The sequence below is a fragment of the Heteronotia binoei genome, chromosome 15 (genome assembly GCF_032191835.1).
Source record: "Heteronotia binoei isolate CCM8104 ecotype False Entrance Well chromosome 15, APGP_CSIRO_Hbin_v1, whole genome shotgun sequence".
NCBI classification, from domain to species: domain Eukaryota; kingdom Metazoa; phylum Chordata; class Lepidosauria; order Squamata; family Gekkonidae; genus Heteronotia; species Heteronotia binoei.
Genome location: NC_083237.1, coordinates 12399086 through 12425977, shown reverse-complemented (window position 1 = coordinate 12425977; position 26892 = coordinate 12399086). Strand labels below are relative to the sequence as shown.

The following is a 26892-nucleotide window of genomic DNA, read 5'->3' as shown; positions in this document are numbered from 1 at the left end:
TTCTGTCAAACTGCTTTTATTGGGGGAAATCAAGATGGCCGCTCTCTTTGCTTGGCTGGACAGGCCAGCACTCCGCCCCACGTTACGGGGGGGACCCCTCTGTGCACAAGCGTACAAGGGTGCAGCGTCCCCCTGCTCCGTGGTGGGATCATGCCTCCCGGCCGAACGGCGTCCAAGCTACGTTAAAAACAAAAGACTAATGTTGCTAAAATTAGACTGGAGTCGTTCCTCTGGCGGGGCTTGAATTCCCTCCCCCTCCCACCCCACTTCGACATCACTGGAACTCACCCTGAGAAAGAGAGAGAGAGAGAGACAGGGAAAGGGGAAAAATGGAATATAATTAGAAACGGCATCTGAGGAAAACTGCTCACGCCCTCTAAAAGGCCATGCGAATGAAGACTCGTTCAAAATTCAATTCCCCAGTCGAGGCTGCGCAACACAGAATCCTCTAGGAAGCAAAGCTATAAAAACACCACGGTTGGATTAGACCAGGGGCAGTCAAACTTCTAAGAGCCACATAGAATAAACTTCAGATGTGGGAGGGAGGGAGGAAGATTGACAGATACATGATAGATGGATGAGGGAGAGATGTGGAAAAAAAGCAACTTTAACTTTAAAGGCATCCTACAATCTGCCAGCTGGCTTGGCAAAGTGATTTAGAGACCAATGTCTTCTCCAAGCTGCCCGACGGGGTGGTGAGGGCTTCAAGAGCCACACAACATGTGTGAAAGAGCCACATGTGGCTCCTGAGCCGCACTTTGGCCATCCCTGGATTAGACCAAATACTCACAGAGTCCCACAATGGCCACTCAAATGCCACCAAGGAGTGCGCAGGGTCAAAGTTTGGGGAAAGGCATTGAACAGCACTGCATTCTCAAAACAGACCCGAGCAATCAGGGAACTGGCAGGCTAAAGGCTGCACGGTGCCTTGGCTATCATGCACACTATAGACAATGGGTTTCTTCTCCATTCAGTAATTCGACTTCGAGGGACACTAACAATTGCCTATGCATGCGCATTCTCTGTTGTGGGCCCAATTTTGAGGAAAGTTGTGAGGAGGTTGTGATGGCTCCCCTACTTCTGTCATCCCACAAATTACGTAAAGCAGACCCATTCGGGATGACATTTCTATCAAGGGTTTTCTTTTTTGCGGGGAGGGGGGATGTTGTTACTTTGCATCTGACTTCCGGCCACTCCACAGGGTTTTCAAGGCAAGAGACATTCAGAGGTGGTTTGCCATTGCCTGCCTCTGTGTAGTGACCCTGGTATTTCTTAGTGGTCTCCCTTCCAAATAAGAACATAAGAGAAGCCATGTTGGATCAGGCCAATGGCCCATCTGGTCCAACACTCTGTGTCACATAAGAGAAGCCGTGTTGGATTAGACTACTGGCCCATCCAGTCCAACACTCTGTGTCACATAAGAACATAAGAGGAGCCATGTTGGATCAGGCCAGTGGCCCATCCAGTCCAACACTCTGTGTCATATAAGAACATAAGAGAAGCCATGTTGGATCAGGCCAAAGGCCCATCCAGTCCAACACTCTGTGTCACATAAGAACATAAGAGAAGCCATGTTGGATCAGGCCAGCGGCCCATCCAGTCCAACACTGTGTCACATAAGAACATAAGAGAAGCCATGTTGGATCAGGCCAAAGGCCCATCCAGTCCAACACTCTGTGTCACATAAGAACATAAGGGAAGCCATGTTGGATCAGGCCAATGACTCCTCCAGTCCAACACTCTGTGTCACACAGTGGCCATACACACACACACACACACATTGTGGCTAATAGCCACTGATGGACCTCTGCTCCATATTTTTATCTAACCCCCTCTTGAAGCTGTCTATGCTTGTAGCCGCCACCACCTATATACTAACTAGGTCCAACTTTGCTTAGTGGGTAGAACGGTGATAGGGCTACACTATAATGGAACAGGTCAGAAAAAACACTTCTAAAGCGAAAGAGTCTTTCACTTTGTCTAGGCCTGTCTATACCGCTGTGTAGTGGACGTGTTATCTATTTGCTGTATGTATCAACTTGCTGTCCCTGTAGAATTTTCTCTTGATATAAACAATTTTTTCCACATTGTAGCTGTGTTCTGAATCATGTCTTAATATTCTATGCTTGTTTTCAGATTTCAGAAGATCAAATCAGTCAGTCCTCAGGGAAATCAACCCTGACTATTCCCTGGAAGGTCAGATGCTGAAACTGAAGCTCAAATCCTTCGGCCACCAAATGAGAAGGGAGCACTCACTGGAGAAGACCCTGATGCTGGGAAAGACAGAAGGCAAAAGAAGAAGCGGAAGGCAAAAGATGAGATGGCTGGACAGTGTACAGGGCTTTTTTTTTTTTTTGTAGCAGGAACTCTTTTGCCTATTAGGCCACGCTCTCCTGATGTAACCAATCCTCCAAGAGCTTACAGGGCTCTTAGTACTGTAAGCTCCAGGAGGATTGGCTACATCAGGTGTGTGTGGCCTAACATGTAAAGAAGTTCCTGCTACAAAAAGAACCCACGTACTGATATAACTAACATGAATTTGAGCAGACTTTGGAAGATGGTGGAAGACAGGAGGGCCTGGTGTGACTTGGTCCATGGGGTTGCAAAGAGTTAGACTCGACTGTGTGACTGAACAACAACAACAAAACCTAAGCATGCTGTGTGTTCAATGACCCATCCTATTGATTGCATTGACTGGTACTGTGTAATCCATCTCGAGTCTTCCTAAGAAAAACAGGCTATAAACGAGGTAAGATAAAAGAACAGAGCATTCCACAAATGCAAAATACAGCTGGAGGCAAGGACCGGGTGGAGAAAATGAGGACTATCACTTGGAAACCAGGGCAGCAGCTGAATGTAGGGAGGGACGGTGGCTCAGTGGTAGAGCATCTGCTTGGTAAGCAGAAGGTTCCAGGTTCAATCCCTAACATCTCCAACTAAACAGGGTCCACGCAAGCAGGCATAAAAAACCTCAGCTTGAGACCCTGGAGAGCTGCTGCCAGTCTGAGTAGACAATACTGACTTTAATGGACTGAGAGTCTGGTTCAGTATAAGGCACCTTCATTTGCGGAGGAAGCCAGAACCGGGAGGGGTGCACGGTGGCGGGGGGGGGGGGGGAGGTGGGGGGGGGAGGTGGAGAGAAGAATGAGGATGTGAAAGTAGGAGTCCAGCAGCACCTTTGAGAGCAACAAAGTTTTATTCAGAATGGAAGCTTTCGTATTCATGCACACTTCTTCAGACAACAGAATGGGGTACAGTGAGCAGAGCTACGTATAGCTGGTGGGCAGGGGTTACGAATGCAAAGTGGTACAAAATAGTGAAATTAACAAGCTGAAAGAGCATTTGGTCCGGATAGCATTTGCGTGGGAAACCAATAAGAGGTAATAAAAGTGTAATGTGCAAGTGCAATGCGTCTGGGATTTCTCCAGTTTGCGCCAAGCTGATAACTGCTCCCCCAGCTCCGTGCCACTCCCACACATCACCATGAATCCAAAGCTCTCTTCTCCACCGCCTTACTAATTTAACAGAATTTACAGATTTGGAATACTGGTTTTAATTCTGGTCACACCACCTCAAAATAAAAATAAAAATACAGCATTGGAAAAAGTGCAGAAAAAGGCAACTAGAATGATCAAAGGATTGGAACAATTTCCCTATGAAGAATGATTAAACCGCTTGGAGCTCTTTAGCTTGGAGAAATGTCGACTGAGGGGTGACATGATAGGTTTACAAGATTATGCATGGGACGGAGAAGGTAGAGAAAGAAGTACTTTTCTCCCTTTCTCACAATACGAGAACTCATGCGCACTCCATGAAATTGCTGAGCAGTCAGGTTAGAACGGATAAAAGGAAATACTTCTTCACCCAAAGGGTGATTAACATGTGGAATTCACTGCCACAGGAGGTGGTGGTGGCTACGAGCATGGACAGCTTCAAAAGGGGATTGGAGAAACATATGGAGCAGAGGTCCATCAGTGGCTATTAGCCACAAGGTATAGATGGAACTTAGAGCCCCGTGGCGCAGAGTGGTAAAGCTGCAGTACTGCAGTCCTAAGCTCTGCTCACGACCTGAGTTCGATCCCAGCAGAAGCTGATTCATGTAGCCGGCTCAGGTTGACTCAGCCTTCTATCCTTCTGAGGTCGGTAAAACCAATACTCAGCTTGCTGGGGGGGGAAGTGTAAATGACTGGGGAGGCAATGGCAAACCACCCCGTAAAAAGTCTGCCGTGAAAATGTTGTGAAAGCAACGTCATCCCAGAGTCGGAAACGACTGGTGCTGGCACAGGGGACTACCTTTACCTTTATAGATGGAACTCTCTGTCTGGGGCAAGTGATGCTCTGTATTCTTGGTGCTTGGGGGGGGGGGAGGGGCAACAGCGGGAGGGCTTCTAGTGTCCTGGCCCCACTGGTGGACCTCCTGATGGCACCTGGGGTTTTTTTGGCCACCGTGTGACACAGAGTGTTGGACTGGATGGGCCACTGGCCTGATCCAACATGGCTTCTCTTACGTTCTTATGTCACAGGTGCTGTGCAGAGCTTCATCACTTAAAACACGCTGCTCCAGTTCCTAGTACTTGAATGGTGGAACTTCATCCTCCTGTGCAAAAAGCCTGCCTCGGGAGGAGGAGGAGTGTGGTATAGTAGTTACAGGGTTGGACCAGGCCTTGGGATACCCATATTCAATCCCCTCCCTGATCATCAACCTTATCTACTGTGGTGAAAATAAATAGGGAAATGTCACCCTAACTTCACTGAAGGGCACAGAGCTGCCAGATATCCTGGTCCAGGCTGGGGAGGGGGGCAGTCTCCTGCTTGCAGAAGCTCCTCCCCCCCCCCCCCCCATTACCCTCTCTTACCTCTAAGAAGCTGGAAATAAATGCCATGTGCTCGCATAACCTGGAAGTGATGTAGGCATATTGGGGACCTCAGGTGGCAATGCTCTGGTTTCGGGGCAAAACTCGTATGATTTCTAGCTCATTCCGTCATAGAGGTTTGCCCTAAAACCAGAGCGTCGCCACCCAACATCCCGATGTCACTTCCCTGCTCCTGGAAAGTAGATTTCTAAGTAGATTTAAAAAAAAAAAAAAAGGAAGTGGGCAGAGCTACGCGGCGCTTCTGCCTGTGCAGATTCAAATACCTCCAATTAAACAGAACTTCTGCCTGAAACGCTGAAGAGCTGCTCTAAGACAGGGGTGTCAAACATGTAGCCCAGTGGCCGAATCAGGCCCCCAAGCAACTGGCCGTCATCTGCTTCCTTCTCTCTCTCTTGCTTCCTTCTGCATCGCAGCTTGCTTCGCCAGGCTTGCTCAATCTCACAAGAGCTACAGAGCAAAGCCTCTATTTTCTCCATTGGCTGAAGCTCCTCCCTTGGGGAGGAAGGGGGAGAGGAACAGCTTGCTTCAAAGGAAGCTCTGGCTCTTTCCTTCCTTCCCCAAGAGACCAGGAGAGGGAGCAGCCTCAGTTGATAGAGGAAAGAGAGGCTTGGCTCAGTAGCTCTGCTGTGCAACTGAAAGAGCCTGGATTGCACAGGAGAGATACAAAGAAAGCACCTTTAAGACCAACAAATACTGTTTTAAGCATGTTTTAAGTTTTTATTAAAAAAAAAACCTTTGTACTTGTCTGCATCCTTTATAAAGTTTATACTTCTGCTTTCCTAGCATTACATTTTATGACAAACATGGCCCAGGCCGATAAGGTCTCATTTATGTCAGATCCGGCCCTCATAACAAATGAGTTTGACACCCCTGCTCTGAGAGTTCTATGTAACCTTGATCCTTGATATTTTGTGGTTGGCTCCACCTACTGTGGCAGCCATTTTGCAGTTGCGTCCACCACCCTGGATCAGAATTCCAAAGGTGCTCAACGGGCTCAAAAAGGCAGGGGGACCTCTGGTTTATCTGCCGGTTGCAGACTGCATAGCAGGAGGGGGAAGGCTGCACCATCTTCTCAGCTCCCTTACCTGACGGGGCTTTGTCCAGATTTAGGTTATTTCTCCCCCTTCCCCTGGCTCTCGGGGACCCCTTCCGGAGCTGGGACTGGTGGCGGTGGAAGTAGCAGCAGAGACCCCGCAGCAGGTTTCTCCTTGGCCTCCCCAGGGGCTGCCTTCCCCACCACGTTACCAGAGCCGAAGAGGCCCTGGGCGGCCATGTTGGAAGCTGACGAGGAGGTGGAGGATGAGGCAGAAGCAGCAGAGCTATGGGCCGGCTTGGCCGGGAGGCCTCCGGAGAGGAAGGCTGTGTACTGGTTCCAGAAAGACAGCGGTCCCACCCCCACAAGCTGGGCTGGAATGTCGCGCCCTAGGAAGTCCTGCAGCTTCACCTGTCCTCCTGACAGAACAGGCACCGGGCCTTCCAAGGGGAGGCGCTGTCCGGGCCGCGCCGGGTTGCTGCTCCACATTGGACTGGCCATATTAACCTTGGGGAGCAAAAGAGAAGCAGGGCATTAACGCTTTGCTGATCGCCAAAACGTAAAAACCAGTATAACTAACATCGCTCTTTTCGAGCAATCCTGGGAACTGTAGTTCTGGGAAGAGAAGGACAGAACTACAATTCCCCGCAATTGGGAGGAAAGAAGAGTGAGCTTGTTCACGAGTATAGAGACAGTGTGGTGCAGCGGTTAGTGCCAGACTAGGATATGGGAGGTCCAGGTTCAAATTCAAGGATATATATATCTGTTTCTCTCTCTCTCACACACACACACACACCCTATCCTAGCTTACAGGGCTGTTGTGCGAATAAAACAGAAAAGGAGAACCAGACTGTGAGAATGAAACCAGAAAGGATGAGATGAAAACAAAATGTACAATCGAAACTAAAGCTCAGTGGGCAATAGAGCAGGCATACTGAAACTTCCAAGGACACACTCTAGTTTTGCCAGGGATTTTTTTCCCTGCCATTTTCTGGGCATGAAGCAGGTATCACTGGGGATGTGTGAGGGGAAGTATTTGTGAATTTCCTGCATTGTGCAGGGGGCAGGACTAGATGACCCTGGCAGTTCCTTCCAACTCTCTAATTCTCTATGCAGTGTATATTTTCACTTTAAGAGCTCTCCTCAGGAACCCTGCGTAATGTAGTTTCAGTGGATCGTTAGGAATCCTCAGCTTTCTTACACAAGAATAATCTCGAGAGTTCCTCAAAAGAGTAGCTGTGACAGTTAAATGAGTGAAATTGACCTTTACACAATTGTGGATGTCTTGCCACCTGAGGAAACATGAGCTAATGGCTGCCATTGTTTTGGTTACCTAGCAACATCCTCCAGAAAAAGGCCCAACATGGCTTCCTCTTTCTGATTTGATGCCAGCACTAGAGAGCGGACAGTGACCGAAACTACCACTAGCACGTAAGAAAGCTCTGTGGAAATAAAGATATTGACTAACTGGTTGACATAAGAAAGCCACCATGTTTCTGGTGTCCAGATACCACCTACAGAAGCAACACCAATTACACCATGGCCTCTTTGTCACCTTTGTCGCCTGCGGCACAGACTGGTACATGGCCTGAACAGTCCATGAAAACAAGGCCACTATATGGCCCATAAGTGCTGTTCTAGAGTGGTACGGAAGCCACAATCTTGGCAATGTCAAGCAATCTCCTCTGTGGTACAAGAGACAGTGTTGGTCTCCAACCAGCTAACAAACTAAGTGGCAACCCAATTTACTACAGAATGAAACAAGCAACAATAACTGTGCTTATGAACAATAAAAAAAAATTATACACCCATATATATATTATATATATATATTATATATATCAAAGTCTGTTTGATCTTCAATGATACCTCATACGCAGTACAAAAATATATATTTCCAAAGGGAATAGGTTCCACAAAAGGAGTATTTTTCATCCAGTTTTCTCCAAAAATACCCAGTTTGTATGTAGAAATGTTCATAAGAGACGTACGGTCAGAGTCCTTCACCATTTCCTGTGTGGAATCCAGTTCCCTTCAAGACACTGGCTCCAAAGGCGTCTTATCACGTTTCGCACAGAATGCTTTTTCCCAGAGCCATTCCGTTCTGTAATGCTAATCAATTGACGTCAAGCTAAGACTTCTTCATAGAATTCAAATCAGGTACAAGCTGATTGAACTGGATTCCACACAGGACATGGTGAAGGACTGTGACTGTACATGTCTTATGAACATTTCTGCATATGAACTGGATATTTTTGGAGAAAAACTGGATGAAAAATACTCATTTTGTGGAACCTATTCCCTTTGGAAATATGTATTTTTGTACTGTGTTTGAGGTATCAATGAAGAACAAACAGAGACTTTTCTATATGGGTGTATATTTTTTTAAATTGTTGATATACACAGTTATTGTTGCTTGTTTCATTCTGGTCTCCAACCAGACAAGAGTTTTTTTCGGCGGTGGGGTCTCACTTTTAGAATGCCCTTCTTCTTGACGCTTGCCCAGCTGTAAGTTATGAGCCATCACGTGGTTTTGGACTTAATGGCAACCCTATGAATTAATGACCTCCAAAATGTCCTACTGGCAGCCTCACTTGGCGCTTTCAAAGCTGAGGGCTGCAGTTCTCCTGACAGACTCAGTCCACCTCATCTTGTGTCTTCATCTTTTCCTAGCATTACTGTCTTTCCCAGTTAACTCTTGTCTTCTCATAACTGGGCCACAGCCTCATTTTAGTCACTCACCCGGCCCCTACCCTTACTAACCTCTTGTCACAAAGTCATTTTTTTTTTTTAAGCCAGTGTCTTAAATGAGGGATTTTACCTCTTTATAGCCTGCTTCTAGAAGTTTCGGCTACCTTGAACCACAAGAAAAGGCGAAGGATAAATGTTTTAATAAAGAAGTAAGCAAATACCATTTTATGCTGCTGAATACGGCATCTAATTCTTCTAGTGGGCTCCCTGCTCTTTTCAATATTGCTAATATTTATGCTCGCTGTTTAACGTTGTGTTAAGAGCCCCGTGGCGCAGAGTGTTAAAGCTGCAGTACTGCAGTCCTAAGCTCTGCTCACGACCTGAATTTGATCCCCGGCGGAAGCTGGGTTTTCAGGTAGCCGGCTCGAGGATAACTCAGCCTTCCATCCTTCCAAGGTCGGTAAAATGAGTCCCCAGCTTGCTGGGGGGAAAGCGTAGATGACTGGGGAAGGCAATGGCAAACCGCCCCGTAAAAAGTCTGCCGTGAAAACGCTGTGAAAGCAACATCACCCCAGAGTCGGAAACGACTGGTGCTTGCCCAGGGGACCTTTCCTTTCCTTAACGTTGTGTTGGTGGCGGGAAGCCCAGTCAAGTCCCAGCTGACTTATGGGGAACCCATGGGGTTTTCAAGGCAAGAGACATTCAGAGGTGGTTTGCCAATGCCTGCCCCCACGTCACGACTCTGGTATTCTTTGGAGGTCTCTCATCCCATCTCCAATGAAGGACTGCATCGGTGTTTAGTTTTTATGGCCTTTTCTTACACGCCCAGGGAAATGCTGATTGCCACTTTGGGGTCAGAAAGCTATTTTCTTCTAGGCCAGTTTGGCCAGAGATCCTGGAGGGTTTTTGCCATCTTCTGGGCATGGTAAGAAAGCAACAAAACACTGTGTAAATTACACGCTTCAAAGAAATGCTTTACATTCTTTACTCACGCATTCATTTGCAGCGTGTGATTTACACAGCGTTTTGTTGCTTTCTTATCAATCTGTACAACGGTGGTTTCCAGTTTGCCTATCTTCTGAGCATGGAGCAGGGGCCACTGGGTGTGTGTGGAGGAACGGTGGCTCAGTAGCAGAGCATCTGCTTGGTAAGCAGAAGGTCCCAGGTTCAAACCTCGGCATCTCCAACTAAAAAGGATCCAGGTAGATAGGCCTGAAACACCTCAGCTTGAGACCCTGGAGAGCCACTGCTGCCAGCCAAGGGAGGGATGGTGGCTCAGTAGCAGAGCATCTGCTTGGTAAGCAGAAGGTCCCAGGTTCAAACCCCAGCATCTCCAACTAAAAAGGATCCAGGTAGATAGGCCTGAAACACCTCAGCTTGAGACCCTGGAGAGCCACTGCTGCCAGTCAAGGGAGGGATGGTGGCTCAGTAGCAGAGCATCTGCTTGGTAAGCAGAAGGCCCCAGGTTCAAACCCCAGCATCTCCAACTAAAAAGGATCCAGGTAGATAGGCCTGAAACACCTCAGCTCGAGACCCTGGAGAGCCACTGCTGCCAGTCAAGGGAGGGATGGTGGCTCAGTGACAGAGCATCTGCTTGATAAGCAGAAGGTCCCAGGTTCAATCCCCGGCATTTCCAACTAAAAAGGATTCAGGCAATTAGGCATGAAAAACCTCAGCTTGAGACCCTGGAGAGCCGCTTCCAGTCTGAGTACACAATACTGACTTTGATGGACCGAGGGTCTGATTCAGTATAAGGCAGCTTCATATGTTCATATGTATGTGTGTGTGAGAAGGTATTTGTTGATTGCCTTCATTATGAAGATGGTTGGATTACATGACCGTGGAGGTCCCTTCCAGCTCTGTGATTCTATGATCCCAATACCCGCTTAGTTTCCAAAATCTGATGTCAGATTGTATTATTGTACTGTTTTTGCCTTAACAGCAGAGCTCTGGATAGAAAGCACATACATTTTCTATGTAGATTTCTTTAAAAAAAAATGTGTTGTAGTGGTTAGCGTATTATGCTCAGATGTGGGAGACCCAGGTTCAAATTCCCATTCTGCCATGGAAGTTCTCTGGCTGACTGTGGGCCAGTCACACACACACACTCTGCCTAACCTACCTCACAGGGTTGTTAGAAGGTTAAAATAAGACTCGAGGGGAATGATAAAAGCCACTTTGGGTCCTTGTTGGGGAGAAAGGAAGGGTATAAATGAAGCAAATAAACTAATACATAAATGTGCCCTAATCCTGTTTACGGAGGACACATTCATAGCCACTGTCTATTCCAGAACTGCCTCTAGAGGGCGACACAATAGATTACATTAAATTGATGAAAGGATAGCCCTCCCTTAACCCCTTGCATATTCCAGAGCTGCCTCTAGAGGGCGACAGAGGATATTACGACATTAAATCGATAAAAGGATAGCCCTTCCTCAACCCCTTGCATATTCCAGAGCTGCCTCTAGAGGGCGACAGAGGATATTACGACATTAAATCGATAAAAGGATAGCCCTTCCTTAACCCCTTGCATATGTCAGAGCTGCCTCTAGAGGGCGACAGAGGATATTACGACATTAAATCAATAAAAGGATAGCCCTTCCTCAACCCCTTGCATATGTCAGAGCTGCCTCTAGAGGGCGACAGAGGATATTACGACATTAAATCGATAAAAGGATAGCCCTTCCTTAACCCCTTGCATATGTCAGAGCTGCCTCTAGAGGGCGACAGAGGAGATTACGACATTAAATCGATAAAAAGATAGCCCTTCCTTAACCCCTTGCATACGTCAGAGCTGCCTCTAGAGGGCAACAGAGGATATTACGACATTAAATCGATAAAAGGATAGCCCTTCCTCAACCCCTTGCATATGTCAGAGCTGCCTCTAGAGGGCGACAGAGGATATTACGACATTAAATCGATAAAAGGATAGCCCTTCCTTAACCCCTTGCATATGCCAGAGCTGCCTCTAGAGGGGGACAGAGGATATTATGACATTAAATCGATAAAAGGATAGCCCTTCCTTAACCCCTTGCATATTCCAGAGCTGCCTCTAGAGGAGGACAAAGAGTATTACAAGATTAAACTGATAAATAGACAGCAAATTCCAATCACCGATCACCCCTCTCTTTATTGCCAGGTCCAGAGAAACACTGAGAAAAGGTCCTCTCACTCTTACCTGGTGGTGAGCTGTCAGCGCGTGTTTGCGCAGGGCGGCTCTGTCCGGAAAGGCCTGCTTGCAAATCCCGCAAGCCAGGGTCAACCCCTCTTTGGCTTGGCTGCCCTGCTGCTGCTTCTCCGATGGACCTTCTCCTGCCATCCCCTTCCCCTGTTCTTCCTCTTCCTCATCCGGCAGGGTTCCCCCTTCCTCCACTTCCATTTCAGCTTTCTCTTCCCCCTCTGGTGCGGAGCAAAGAGGGCTTCTTTCCCCCAACGGGGAGGCGGCCCTGGCGCCTCCCTCTGCCTCTTCTGCCGGTCCCGCTTCCTCCCCTTCCTTGGCAGGGCCCGGAGCCTCCTGTTCTGGGCTGGAAGGTCCCTCGGCCTTCTCCATCCCGCTCTCCAGAGAGTCTTCATCGGTGGCCTCTTCCTCGTCTTCCTCTGACAGCTCTCCCTCTTGCGGTAAGGGCTGCAGCGGCTGCTGCTTCTCTCCTTCTACCGGGGCAGCTCCTTCAGGGGTAGGGGATTCGGGGAGGAGCGCCCCATTGGGGATCTGCCCTCCCAGGTGCATACGGACGTGCTGCTGGAGGCTGACGGCATTGGTGAACTTCTTCTGGCAGATGGGGCAGGAGTTTTGAGCGCGAGCCGCTGAGCTGGTCTTGTGGCCCACGAAATGGGCCCGCAGGTTGCCCCGGGTGGAGAAGGCACGGCCGCACACTTTGCACTTGAAAGGTCTTTCCCCTCCGTGCTGCCCGTAGTGGAGCTGCAGAGCCCGGGGGCAGCTCAAGACCCGCAAGCAGATAACACACTGGTTAGGCCCGGAGGCTGCAGGCAGGGAGGAAGAGGAGCCAGCCGTGGCGTGGGCAGCAGTAACGGGGGCGGCAGCCCCCAAAGAAGGGGACCCCTGGCGGTCGATCTTTTCCACCAGCTGCTGGAGCTTGGAGGTCTCAGAGGGCGAGGCCTCCAGGACGTAGGGGAACGGCCCCACCGCCGCGCCTGCCTTGAAGTGATTCGCCAGCAGGGCCCAACTGGGTAATGACCCCACTAGCTTGCCCAGCTGCAGCCGGGTGCCTTCCACCTCCCTTTCCGGCGGTGTGTTCTCGTCCCCCTTCCCTTTCGCCTCCACGGCCTTCATCAGCACCAGCTTGTTGAAGCCAGGCAAGGCCTGGGCCGCCGCAGATGGGGAGGCACCGGAAAGCAGCGTGAGGCTCTCGGTGGCGCTGAGGGCCTTGCGCTCGGCTGTGGCGGCAGGCGGAACGGCACTCTCCTCCCCCGCCTCGGCTTTCTCCGGCGGCACCGACATGCCGTAAGGTAGCCCCGAGGTGGTGAGGACATAGTCGAGGTGCTCGGGGACCGGGTGAGGATTCATCTGGACGTGGGGGTACTTCTCCCTGTGCCGGTGGAAGTGCACCTTCAGGTTGCCACGGGTGGTGAAGCGGTTGCCACAGATGTTGCACTTGTAGGGGCGCTCGCCCGTGTGGGAGCGCAGGTGGATCTGGAGGGCGCTATCGCTGCCGAAGACTTTGCCGCAGAAGCGGCACTTGTGCCGCCCGCCCGGCTTCTCCTCCAAGCTGGCGTCCCCCCCGCCGCCATTCTTCGGCCGCAGGAGCCCCGGCGAAGTCGCTTGCTCCAGCCCGCGGGCGGCCCCCAGGCACTGAGCAGCCAAGAGCCCCGTCGCCGTCGGGAAGGCCGGAGCCAAGAGCTGCTCGGCTTTGGGGACCCGAGTCCCTCCGGGGAAAGGGTGGTAGAGGTGGAAGAAAGCCGGCTTGGGCACCTCGGGGGAGCCGGAAGCCGGGGTCCTGCCTGGCTCGGTCTTGATGGAAAAGACCGGCAGAGGCGGCTTGGGAGGCAGGGAAGCTCCCGGGGCCGGCTCGGCAGAAGGCGCCGTGGAGCCCACCTGCCCCAGGGAGCCCAGCAGCAGCACCTGCCGGCAGATCTGTTCCGTCATCTGCATCTGATGGAGCTGGCGCTGCTGCAAGACCCGCAACTCCTCCAGGATGAGGGGAATGTTGAGGTGCCCCGTGGTGACTGCGGTAGGGGGAGGTGGTGGCGGGGGAGGCGGGGGGAGAGGAGGGGGAGGGGCCGGGTCCTGGCCCGGCTCCGCCGACAAGGCCCTCGGTTCCACATCCATGCTTGGGGGGCTGTCGGGACGGGCCTCCAAGGAGGAAGAAGAGGAGGAGGAAGAGCTGGTCGTCTCTTGGCCGGCAACCACCGCGGCGCCGGCAGACGAGCAGGCGGGCTGCTCCGGGCAACAGGACTCCACATGGGCGGACAACTCCAGGGGGTCCTTGAAGCCGGCGTGGCAGCAGGGGCAGGATAAGGGGGCAGACTCGTCGCCGGTGTCTCCTGGGGGGAAGAAGAGAAAGGAGACATGATTAGCCCAGAGGGGTACAGGAGCCTACAGCTAAGAACGTAAGGACAGAAGAGAAACCATGCTGGATCGGGCCAATGGCCCATCCAGTCCAACACTCTGTGTCACATAAGAACATAAAAGAAGCCACCTTGGATCAGGCCAATGGCCCATCCAGTCCAACACTCTGTGTCACACAGTGGCCAAAAACACCCAGGTGCCATCAGGAGGTCCACCAGTGAGGCCAGGACACTAGAAGTCCTCACACTGTTGCCCCTCCCAAGCACCAAGAATACAGAGCATCACTTGCCCCAAACCAAGAGTTCCAACAATACACTGTGGCTAACAGCCACTAATGGACCTCTGCTCTATATGCTTATCCAATCCCCTCTTGAAGCTGGCTATGCTTGTAGCTGCCACCACCTCCTGTGGCAGGGAATTCCACATGTTAATCACCCTTTGGGTGAAGAAGTATGTCCTTTTATCCATTCTAACCCGACTGCTCAGCAATTTCATTGAATGTCCATGAGTTCTTGTATTGTGAGAAAGGGACTTCTTTCTCTACCTTCTCCATCCCATGCATAATCTAGGCGGGGTGGGGAACAGTGGCTTTCCAGATGTTTTTTGCCTACAACTCCCATCAGCCCCAGCCATTGGCCATGCTGGCTGGGGCTGATGGGAGTTGTAGGCAAAAAACATCTGGAGAGCCACTGTTCCCCACCCCTGATCTAAAGCTAGAGTTAGGGAACAGCACCGGTTTGGAAAAAGAAAAACAAACTGAAAAATAATGACAACCCCCCCACCCCAAAAGCAGACAGAGGCTGCAAGGCCTTGTCTCGTTCAATCCCGCTATGATAGCCAGTGTGGTGTAGTACTGGGATCTGGGAGATCAGGGTTCGAATCCCCACTGTGCCATGGATTTAGGGGTTTAGATAAAAATATGGCGCAGAGGTCCATCAGTGGCTATTAGCCACAGTGTTTGTGTTTGTGTGTGTGTGTATGTGTATATATATATATATATAAATTTTTTGGCCACTGCGTGACACAGAGTGTTGGACTGGATGGGCCATTGGCCTGTTCCAACATGGCTTCTCTTATGTTCTTACGGATTCTTGATAGGTGACCTTGGGCTAGTCACGTTGTCTTATGCTAACTCAGGGGTGGAATTCTAGTAGGAGCTCCTTTGCATATTAGGTCACACTCTCCTGATTTAGCCAATCCTCCAAGAGCTTACAAGGCTCTTTTTTGTAAGCTCTTGGAGGATTGGCTACCTCAGAGGTATGTGGCCTAATATGCAAAGGAGCTCCTGCTAGAATTCCACGCTTGGTAACCTACCTCACAGTGTTGCCGTTGTCAGGATACAATGGAGCGGAGAACAATGTAAGATGCGTGGGGGAGAAAGGCCGTGTATAAGCAAGGAAAATAAAATATTTTTTAAGAATTTATTTTATCTATTTATTATTAGATTTCTAAATCACCTCTCCCTGCTGAAGTGGGCTCTGGGTGACATACAACAGAGATAAAAACATGAAGCCTACGAAAATCATTGAAAGAGGAATTATTTGCAACCTAAAATCAGATGCTGATATCCTATTCTTACAACTGCAGACTGCCAGATACTTTGTGGGCAGGGGAAAGAGGGCAAAACGAGCAGGGAGACCAAAAAGAGAGCTCCAGCCTAGACGGTAAGCAGTGTTCCCTCTAAGCTGAGTTAGTGTGAGCTAGTTCAGTTTCTCAGGCTCTAGCTCACACCTTTTTGTCTCCGCTCAGGAAAAACGGCCCCAGAGCAAACTCATTGATGCAGCAGCTCACAACTTTCAGGCCCGCAGCTCACAAAGTAGATTTTTTGCTCACAAGACTCTGCAGCTCAGAGGGAACACTGCTCATCGTCCCCGTCCTCCAGCCTTTCTGCCTTTCAGGCCCTGCAGAACCGCAAAAATGGCCGCCCATCCAGAGGGGGTTACCAGCTTGCAACCTCTGCATCTAGAAACGACACTCTCAATCTAGGAGTCTTTCTCCATTTTTATTTTTAAAGCAACTTTTCTGGTCGTTATCAAAGGAAAATATCTCAACAGAAACAAGCCGGCTGGCAAAAAAAAAAAAAAACCCACAAAAAAAAAGCCAGCATGCTAAAGGTGCGGAAAACACAAGGCGATTTGCAACAGGAAGGATGCCAAAGAAAATTCTCTGGGGCACAAGAGGGGGGGGGGGATCGTGTTGGGTCCTGTTCAAGGCTTGAGAGTCTGGCTGCCCTCTGCTTGTAACCCCCCACCCCCTCTCTGCAAACCTCAAGCCCCGGCCCCACCTCTCCCTCCCCTCCCTCCAAATCCGGCGCCCAGCCCTCCAAATTCCTCCGGCGCACCTTCTCCCTCTGCAAGGGAGGGGGGGGAAGATCTTAGGCATTTGGAGGGAGCAAAGCAGACAATGGGAAAGGGCAGGGCTGCTGCAACCGGGCCCGGGAGAGCAACCCAGGGCGCTCCACGCCGAAGGATCCCGCTGTCCCAGCGGAGGAATGCATCGGTGCGCGCCTGCCCGAGGGAGGGGGAAGGCAGGCTGGGCTGGCTCCGGGCCTGCGGCTCGCCCTGCCTCCCCCACCCCTCCTTGGGGGCGACGCGCCCTCCGGCCAGCCCGCCGCTCGCCCCACCCCACCCCACCCGGCCAGCCGAGGCGCCCACCTGCGCGCTCCCCCATCCCGCCCGGCGCCTCGTCCTCCGCCTGCTGCTCCTCCTCCTCCTCCTCCTCGCGCCCTCCGCGGCTGCTCATCCCCGACGCCTGCCTGCCCGCCCGGCCCCGCCGCTCCCCGAGGAGGATGCAGGAGGAAGCGCCCGCCGGAGCCAGCCAGCGATCGCCTCGCCGAGAGCGGCTCCCACCCGGCTGCAGCAGGGACCTCTGGCGACTGGAGGGCGGCGGCGGCGGCGGCGAGGCAAAGGAAGCCGCCTGCGCCACCCAGCGCACCTGGAGACAAGACGGAGGGAGGGAGGGAGGGAGGAAGGAAGGAAGGAAGGAAGGAAGGAAGGAAGGAAGGAAGGAAGGAAGGAAGGAAGGAAGGAAGGAAAGCAAAGATGAGAGAAGGAAGGGAGGAAGGAAAGCAAATAGATGAGAGAAGAAAGGTAGGAAGGAAACAGATGAGGGAAGGAAGGAAATAGATGAGAGAAGGAAGGGAGGAAGGAAAGCAAATAGATGAGAGAAGGAAAGGAGGAAGGAAATAGATGAGAGAAGGAAGGAAGGAAACAGATGAGGGAAGGAAGGAAAGCAAATAGATGAGAGAAGGAAGGGAGAAAGGAAACAGATGAGGAAAGGAAGGAAATAGATGACAGAAGGAAGGAAAGCAAATAGATGAGAGAAGGAAGGAAGGAAACAGATGAGGGAAGGAAGGAAATAGATGATAGAAGGAAGGGAGGAAACAGATGAGGGAAGGAAGGAAAGCAAATAGATGAGAGAGGAAGGAAGGAAACAGATGAGGGAAGGAAGGAAAGCAAATAGATGAGAGAAAGAAGGGAGGGAGGAAACAGATGAGGGAAGGAAAGCAAATAGAGAGAAGGAAGGGAGGAAAGAAACAGATGAGGGAAGGAAGGAAATAGATGAGAGAAGGGAGGGAGGTGGGAATGAAACAGATGAGGGATGGAAGGAAATAGATGAGACAAGGAAGGGAGAAAGGAAGGAAACACATGAGGGAAGGAAGGAAAGCAAATAGATGAGAGAAGGAAGGATCATCACCACAATGAAAAGCAGAAGGAAAGAAATGAAGACTGTGGTGTAGTACTTTTTAGACTAAAGGTAAAGGTAGTCCCCTGTGCAAGCACCAGTCTTTTTGGACTCTGGGGTGACGTTGCGTTCACATTTTCACGGCAGACTTTTTACAGGGTGATTTGCCATTGCCTTCCCCAGTCATCTACACTTTCCCCCCAGCAAGCTGGGGACTCATTTTGCTGACCTCGGAAGGATGGAAGGCTGAGTCAACCTGGAGCCAGCTACCTGAACCAGCTTCCGCTGGGATCGAACTCAGGTCGTGAGCAAAGGGCTCCGACTGCAGTCCTGCAGCTTTACCACTCTGCGCCACAGGGCTCTTACTTTTTAGACAACTCACCCCATTTTGGGGCAACCTTATTCCTATATCTCCAGGCAGGAGAGACCTCCCCCCATCTTGGGTGCATTCGCACATTACTTTCTTCTCTTTTAGACGTACACTCGACCATCAACAGCAAGTTAGGTATGTGACGACAAGGATGCATTGCCCATCTGTGTGGGCTCTGTTGGCACATATATATGAACATATGAAGCTGCCTTATGCTGAAGCAGACCCTGGGTCCATCAAAGTCAGTATTGTCTTCTCAGACTGGCAGCGGCTCTCCAGGATCTCAAGCTGAGGTTTTTCACGCCTATTTGCCTGGACCCTTTTAGTTGGGAGATGCTGGGCATTGAACCTGGGACCTTCTGCTTACCATGCAGATGCTCTACCACCGAGCCACTGTCCCTCACCTGACTGGAATGGCTCTCCAGGGTCTCAAGCTGAGGTTTTTCACACCTATTTGCCTGGACCCTTTTTAGTTGGAGATGCCGGGGATTGAACCTGGGACCTTCTGCTTAACAAGCAGATGCTCTACCACTGAGCCACAGTCATCCCTCTTCATCCCCTGACATCGAGGGTGGATTTGCATGTGTGCATGGGTAACGCACACTGATCAAGTAACAGGAGAGAGAGTGTTTTGCACTGCCTCCTGTTCTCCTAATGCGAATGGTTTCAAGTGGAGTCGATTGGTTCTTTTGGCTGCCAGTCGTCATCAAGCACCAGTGTCAGCGATAACAGAGGCACTTGTAAACCACAGACCTGCATACTGTTGAGACACCCAAGATCAGCTGGGGGTCACGGGGTAGTCTGTTGGCAAGCGGGCTTGCCGCTATGTTATGTGCGACGCAGCTCCCGTAAGAACATCAGGAGAGCCCTTCTGGATCAGACTAGCGGTCCACCCAGTCCAGTATCCTGGCTCGCACAGGGGCCAACCAGTTCCTCTGAAGGGGCCAACTCCGGGGCATAGAGGCCAAGGCCTTTGCCTGATGTTGCCTCCTGCCTGTGGGACTCCAGAGCTTCTGAGCATCCGTGGCTAGTAAACTCTCTGCCAGACCTTTCCTTTCTTCATGAAATCGGCCTAATCCCTTTTTAAGTTGATCTATGCCTTTGCCCATCACTACATCCTCTCGACAGCAAATTCCACACTTTAATCACTGGCTGCGATCGCCCACGCTAAATCGTGCACTTTCAATCCGCTTTCAATGCACTTTCCAGCTGGATTTTCCCGTGCGAAGGGGCAGAAGCCAGATGGGAAGTGGATCGAGAGCGGACTGAAAGCGCGTTTCCATACTGGGTAAAGACGTATTTCATTTTGTCGGTCCAAAATCTACTGCACATCAGCTTCAGTGAGAGCCAGTTTGGTGCAGTGGTGAAGTATGCGGACTCTTATCTGGGAGAACCGGGTTCGATTCCCCACTCCTCCCCTTGCACGTGCTAGCATGGCCTTGGGTCAGCCATAGCTCTCGCAAGGGCAGACTCTGTCAGAGCTCTCTCAGCCTCACCCACCTCACAGGGGGGAGAAGATATAGGAGATTGCGAGCTGCTCTGAGTCTCTGATTCAGAGAGAAGGGTGGGGTATAAATCTGCAGTCTTCTTCATTGAGCGCCCTCAAGTTCAACTATTTGAGGACAGGGAGTGAAAGTTCTGTTTGCCATCTCTAACCTTTCCATAGTTTTATAACCTATAATGTCCTCCCGTCCCTTAGCCATCTCTTAATTGAGACACAAATTAAGCAGAGAAGTGTGCTTACATGGGTAGCATCCCCCATTTAGAAGATGATGATATTGGATTTATATCCCGCCCTCCACTCCGAAGTCTCAGAGCGGCTCACAATCTCCTTTACCTTCCTCCCCCACAACAGACACTCTGTGAGGTAGATGAAGATATTGGATTTATATCCCACCCTCCACTCCGAAGAGTCTCAGAGCAGTTCACAATCTCCTTTACCTTCCTCCCCCACAACAGACACCCTGTGAGGTAGATGAAGATATTGGATTTATATCCCACCCACCACTCCGAAGAGTCTCAGAGCGGCTCACAATCTCCTTTCCCTTCCTCCCCCACAAGACACCCTGTGAGGTAGATGAAGATATTGGATTTATATCCCACCCACCACTCCGAAGAGTCTCAGAGCGGCTCACAATCTCCTTTCCCTTCCTCCCCCACAACAGGACACCCTGTGAGGTAGATGAAGATATTGGATTTATATCCCACCCACCCACTCCGAAAAGTCTCAGAGCGGCTCACAATCTCCTTTCCCTTCCTCCCCCACAACAGACACCCTGTGAGGTAGATGAAGATATTGGATTTATATCCCACCCTCCACTCCGAAGAGTCTCAGAGCGGCTCACAATCTCCTTTACCTTCCTCCCCCACAACCAGACACCCTGTGAGGTAGATGAAGATATTGGATTTATATCCCACCCTCCACTCTGAAGAGTCTCAGAGCGGCTCACAATCTCCTTTACTTTCCTCCCCCCCACAACAGACACCCTGTGAGGTAGATGAAGATATTGGATTTATATTAGGGTTGCCAAGTCCCAATTTAAGAAATATCTGGGGACTTTGGGGTGGAGCCGGGGAGACTTTGGGGGTGGAGCCAAGAGACATTAGGGGCGGAGCCAAGATCAAGGCTGTGACAAGCATAATTGAACTCCAAAAGGAGTTCTGGCCATCACATTTAAAGGGACGGCACATCTTTTCAATGCCTTCCTTCCATAGGAAATAATGAAGGATAGGGGCACCTTCTTTGGGGGCCCATAGAATTGGACCCCTGGTCCAATCGTTTTGAAACTTGGGGGGTATTTTGGGGAGAGGCACTAGATGCTATACTGAAAAATTTGGTGCCTCTACCTCAAAAAACAAGCTCCCCCAGAGCCCCAGATACCCGCAGATCAATTCTCCATTATTTTCTATGGGAATAAATCTCCATAGGGAATAATAGAGTTCCCAGCAGACATTTCCCTCCCCTCCCCCCGCTTTCTGACGACCCTGAAGCGGGGGGAGGGCCTCTAAACCGGGGGATCCCCTGCCCCCACCTGGGGATTGGCAACCCTAATTTATATCCTACCCTCCACTCCGAAGAGTCTCAGAGTGGCCCACAATCTCCTTTACCTCCCGCCCCCCCACAACAGACACCCTGTGAGGTAGATGAAGATATTGGATTTATATCCCGCCCTCCACTCCAAAGAGTCTCAGAGCGGCTCACAATCTCCTTTAACCTTCCTCCCCTACAACAGACACCCTGTGAGATGGGTGAGTCTGGAGAGGGCTCTCACAGCAGCTGCCCTTTCAAGGACAACCTCTGCCAGAGCTATGGCTGACCCAAGGCAATTCCAGCAAGAGCAAGTGGAGGAGGGGGGAATCAAACCAGTTCTCCCAGGTAAGAGTCCGCACGCTTCACCATTACACCAAACTGGCTCGCCACTACACCTTACACTACTGGCTCACACTTAACCACTACACCTATCAGGCCACACTAGGGTTGCCAACTCCAGGTTGGGAAATTCCTGGAGTTTGGGGGGTGGTGCCTGGGTAAGGCAAGGTTTGGGGATCCGAGGGTCCTCAGTAAGGTCTACAGCAGGGAGTTGAACTCATTTGTTATGAGGGCTGAATCTGACATAAATGAGACCTTGTCGGGCCAGGCCACATATGTCATAAAATGAAATGCCACGTAGCAGAGATAATAAACTTAATAAAGGACAAAGACAAACATAATGGGTTTTTGGGGTTTTTTTAAATGTTAAACATGCTTAAAACATTAGCCCTGGTTGATCTGAAATATGCTTTCTTTGTATTTTCTCCCATATGAACCAGGGAATTGGGCAAAGGAAGCTCTGGCTCTTTCCTTCCTTCCCCAGAGGACCAGGAGGAACCTCAGCCAATAGAAGAAAGAGAGGATTGGCTCAGTAGCCTCTGCTGCGTGACTGAGAGAGCCTGGCAAAGCAAACTCTCCCTCCTCCCCCCTTCCTCCCCAAGAGAGGAGCCTCAGCCAATAGAGGAAAACAGAAGTTTTTGCTCGGTAGCTCCTGTGCAATTGAGCAAGCCTGGCAAAGCAAACTCTCCCTCCTCCTCCCTTCCTCCCCAAGAGAGGAGCCCTCAGCCAGTAGAGGAAAACAGAAGTTTTGCTCGGTAGCTCCTGTGTGATTGAGCAAGCCTGGCAAAGCAAACTCTCCCTCCTCCCCCCTTCCTCCCCAAGAGAGGAGCCTCAGCCAGTAGAGGGAAAACAGAAGTTTTGCTCGGTAGCTCCTGTGTGATTGAGCAAGCCTGGCAAAGCAAACTCTCCCTCCTCCCCCCTTCCTCCCCAAGAGAGGAGCCTCAGCCAGTAGAGGAAAGCAGAAGTTTTGCTCAGTAGCTCCTGTGTGATTGAGCAAGCCTGGCAAAGCAAACTCTCCCTCCTCCCCCCTTCCTCCCCAAGAGAGGAGCCTCAGCCAGTAGAGGAAAGCAGAAGTTTTTGCTCGGTAGCTCCTGTGCGATTAAGCAAGCCTGGCAAAGCAAGCTGTGATGCAGAAGGGAAGCAAAAGAGAGAGAGAAGGATTACAGCCAGTTGCTCGGAGGGGGGGGGATGCTGATAGGAGCCCCAGGGGCCTGATTCAGCCCCTGGACTGCATGTTTAATACTCCTGGTCTAAGGCTTTACAGTTCATCCTCCAAAGCAGCCATTTTCTCCAGGGGACTTGATATCTGTAGTCTGGAGATCAGTTGTAATTCTAAGGAGATCTCCAGGCTCCACCTGGAGACTGGCAACCAAATTCTGCTCCGTAGACCAGCAGGGTTGCCTGTCCAGAAAAAGGAACACCAAAACCTTGAAAATATCCCACTACCACCTATCAATGGGACTTTGCTGATGGCAGAATAAGCCCTCCAAACCAGGGCTTGCTTGCTTTTTTTATTGGGAGGGGGGTAGCAGGAACTCCTTTGCATATTAGGCCACACCCCCATATAGCCAATCCTCCAAGAACTTACAGGGCTCTTCGTACAGGGTCTACTCTAAACTCTTGGAGGATTGGCCACATCAGGGAGGTGTGGCCTAATAGGCAAAGGAGTTCCTGCTACAAGAAAAGCCCCGCCTACAGCCATTCCATCATGCTGCTCAATTCGACTTTCACTCTTTATCTAACGCATCTCGTAGGGTTTCTTTGCCAATCAAGGGACTGCAATGTTGAGCTTTACCTCGCTCCCTTTCCTTATGTCCACATTTCAGGGCGCACTTGAGGCAGATCTAGATTACTGACATTTTTAAAAGGAGAGCAAACCAGCCTAGCATCTTTGGTGCAGGCCCCAAAATCTCTTGGCACTTGGTGCCCACTAACAGTGCCATCCAAAGCAGAATTGCGCCCTTCTAAGCCCATTCTCTTCTGTGGTTTAGACAGGGGCAAACTCCGCTTAGGATACCACTGTAAGCCTGCTGCCCTTCTTTTTCCGACTTAGGCGCTTTTCTCTCATGCCCTGAATCATTTCCCTGCCCCCAACCCATGCCTTGCTTCCCCTCACTCCTTACACATCTGCTTTAGGGTCTGCCCCCCCCCCCCCCACATAGACATGTTTTGACATAGATGAGCTAGCTGGATCTTGTCAGATCTCAGAAGCTATGCAGGGCTAGCTGAGGTCAGTACTTGGGTGGGAATGAACGAACGAACAATCATATAGCATTGTGTGTGGCACAGCCAGGAGAGCCTAAGATTGTCTGGCAGCCTGAAATTCTAGCTCCTTTAACATTATCCACCACTAAAGAAGATACTGGATTTATATCCTGTCCCACCTTTCACTCAAAATCTCAGAGCGGTTTACAATCTCCTTTACTTTCCTCCCCACAACAGACACCCTGTGAGGTTGATGGGGCTGAAAGAGCTCTCCCAGAAGCCGCCCTTCCAAGGACAACTCCTTTGAAAGCTATGACTGACCCCAAGGCCATCCAGCAGGTGCAAGTGGAGGAGTGGGGAATCAAACCCGGTTCTCCCAGATAAGAGTCTCCCCTTTCAAGGACAACCTCTACCAGAGCTATGGCTGACCCGAGGCCATTCCAGCAGCTGCAGGTGGAGGAGTGGGGAATCAAACCCGGTTCTCCCAGATAAGAGTCTCCCCTTTCAAGGACAACCTCTGCCAGAGCTATGGCTGACCCGAGGCCATTCCAGCAGGTGCAAGTGGAGGAGTGGGGGAATCAAACCCGGTTCTCCCAGATAAGAGACCACACATTTAACCACTACACCATACTGGCAAGACTTGTTTCAGATGGCTGAAAGAGCTTTGAAAGATCTGTGACTGACCCAAGGTCACCCAAGCTGGCCTCATGAGGAGGAGCGCAGAATCGAACCCGGTTCTCCAGATTAGAGTCCATCGCTCTTAACCACTACACCGCTCTGGCTGGGAGACCACCACAGAAGTCCACAGTCACTACACAGAGGCAGGCAATGGCAAACTACTTCCGTTTGTCTCTTGCCTCGAAAGCCCTATGGGATCACCATAAATCTGACGTCACTCTCTACCACCATAGGCAGGCATTGCAGCGTTTGCCAACGCTGTAGGACTGTAGGTTAAAGAAAAGATCTCCAACGGCCTGGGCAAGACTTCCACCTAGGGTTGCCAATCCCCAGTTGGGGGTAGGGGATCCTCCAGTTTGCCGGCCCTCCCCCCCATTTCAGAAAGCAGCGGAGGGGGAAACGTCTGCTGGGCATTCCATTATATCCTACGGAGAACAATTCCTATAGAATATAATGGATAATTGATCTGTGGGTATTTGGGGCTCTGGGGGGGGGGGTCTGTCATTTGAGGTAGACGCACCAAACTTTCAGCATAGCATCTATTGCTTCTTCTCAAAACACTCTCCAAGTTTCAAAAAGATTGGAGCAGGGAGTCCAATTCTATGAGCCCCCAAAGACGGCGCCCCTATCCTCCATTATTCCCTATGGAAGGAAGGCATTTTAAAAGTTGTGAGGTCCTTTTAAATGCGCTGGCCAGAACTCCCTTCAGAGTTCCATTGTGCTTGTCACACCCTTGCTCCTGGCTCCACCCCCAAAGTCTCCTGGCTCCCCAGCTATTTCTTGAGTCCGACTTGGCAACCCTACTTCCACCTGGCTCCACCCACTTTCTGAAAACACTTAGCAAGCACTAGATAAGGCACTGGCGTGCACCATCATACGCACGAGAACTTGTCGGGAGCCTCGACTCCAGCCACATCACATGACCACTCCATCTTCTCCCCCACCAACCCCCACGGAAACACGAATCTGCAGGCCTCGGATTCAGCAGGAGCTCATAGGAGCGCAGCTCCTGAACCTTTCTGAGGGTTCCCCCTCTTCTTCACCACCTTGTCCACGGAACAGTAGGCGCAATCCCTGGATGAGCTCCACCACCTATTTTTCTCCAAAATGACACCCTGTGGAATCTGACGGAGTATGTAGGCTCAGATGACAAGAGTAGGTTTTTATACCCTACTCTTCACTACCTGAAGGAGTCTCGGAGGGGCCTACAATCATCTTCCCTTCTTCTCCCCATAACAGACATCCTGTGAGGCAGGTGAGGCTGAGAGAACTGCGACTGATCCAAGGTCACCCAACTGGCTGCCTGTGGAGGCGGAGCGCAGAATCAAATCTGGTTGTCCCAGATAAGCAGGGGTGGAATTCTAGCAGGTTCCTTTGCATATTAGGCCACACACCCCTGATGTAGCCAATCCTCCAAGAGCTTACAGGGGTCTTAGTACAGGGCCTACTGTAAGCTCCAGGAGGATTGGCTACATCAGGGGTGTGTGGCCTAATATGCAAAGGAGCTCCTGCTAGAATTCTACCCCTGCAGATAGGAGTCCACGCACAACACCAAGCTGGGTCTCAGAAGAAAAGTTGAACTTATAACCACCTGCCCTTCAATCAGAGTGCCAGAGCGGCTTACCATCTTCTCTTCTTCTCCCCACAACAGACGCCCTGTGAGGAAGGTGGGGCTGAGAGAGCTCTTCAAGAATGGCTCTCAAGAGAACAGCTGAGACAACTGTAACTGGTCCAAGGTCACCCAGCCGGCGGCATGTAGTGGAGTGGGGAATCAAACCTGGTTCTCCCAGAGTAGAGTCTGCCGATCTTAACCACTACACCAAACTGGCTGGTGTAGTGACTGTGGTTTAATTAAAACCAATTCAGGGCTTTTTTTGGTAGCAGGAACTCCTTTGCATATTAGGCCACCCCCCCCCCCCCCCCGGATGTAGCCAATCCTGGAGCTTACAGTAGGCCCTGCACTAAGAGCCCTTCAGGGATTGACTTGGCTAAGAATAACTACAGGGTGTGTCCTTCATCTGACAGAGGCGTCAAGTGCCAGGTGAGAGAGAGCTTATCTCTTATGTCTGGGTTGGCTTGCTTGATTGTAAACCACTTTGAGCAATTAGGGAACAAATGGTATAGAAATACAGTAATTAAATTAGGAACATAAATAGATAAAAGCATGTGTGCTATGAAGCTACTGCATGTTAAATGCTCCAAAACAGGGTTAATGTCACCGTTGTGCCCTCAAATGCACTGCTATGGAATTGGCTAACAGAGTCACCTGCTAGTCCTCAAGTTTAATATATTCAAATACGGAGGAATTAGAGTACTCTGCAAGGCTTTTTTTTGTAGCAGGAACTCCTTTGCATATTAGGCCACACACTCCTGATGTAGCCAGTCCTCCAAGAGCTTGGAATTCTAGCAGGGGCTCCTTTGCATATTAGGCCACACACCCCTGATGTAGCCGATCCTCCA

The 26892-nt window shown here is 50.7% G+C and overlaps 1 protein-coding gene and 1 non-coding gene across 2 annotated transcripts; both read right to left on the bottom strand.

Moving 5' to 3' along the window:
- SALL2 (spalt like transcription factor 2) lies at positions 1–25364 on the bottom strand. Its single transcript, XM_060254729.1, has 5 exons — positions 25311–25364; positions 16780–17059; positions 11777–14100; positions 5960–6414; positions 1–289 (listed from the first exon to the last, which is right to left on the bottom strand). The coding sequence occupies exons 1-4, from the start codon at positions 25362–25364 to the stop codon at positions 5986–5988; spliced, it is 3087 nt and encodes a 1028-aa protein (XP_060110712.1). The 3' UTR covers positions 1–289; positions 5960–5985.
- TRNAN-GUU (transfer RNA asparagine (anticodon GUU)) lies at positions 18654–18727 on the bottom strand. The gene has a single exon. It is a non-coding gene; the product is annotated as a tRNA-Asn (tRNA).
- Positions 25365–26892: the final 1528 nt, after the last annotated feature.

Bases quoted from the DNA above. Each gene is read 5' to 3' on its own strand.
- SALL2 (XM_060254729.1), bottom strand. From the start codon at position 25,364: ATGGAGTGGTCATGTGATGTGGCTGGAGTCGAGGCTCCCGACAAGTTC. The intron at 17,060-25,310 runs GTATGATGGTGC...TCTTGTCTCCAG, and splicing joins CTCCCGACAAGTTCTCGTGC to GTGCGCTGGGTGGCGCAGGC. The intron at 14,101-16,779 runs GTGGGCGCCTCG...TCTTCCCCCCAG, and splicing joins CGGGATGGGGGAGCGCGCAG to GAGACACCGGCGACGAGTCT.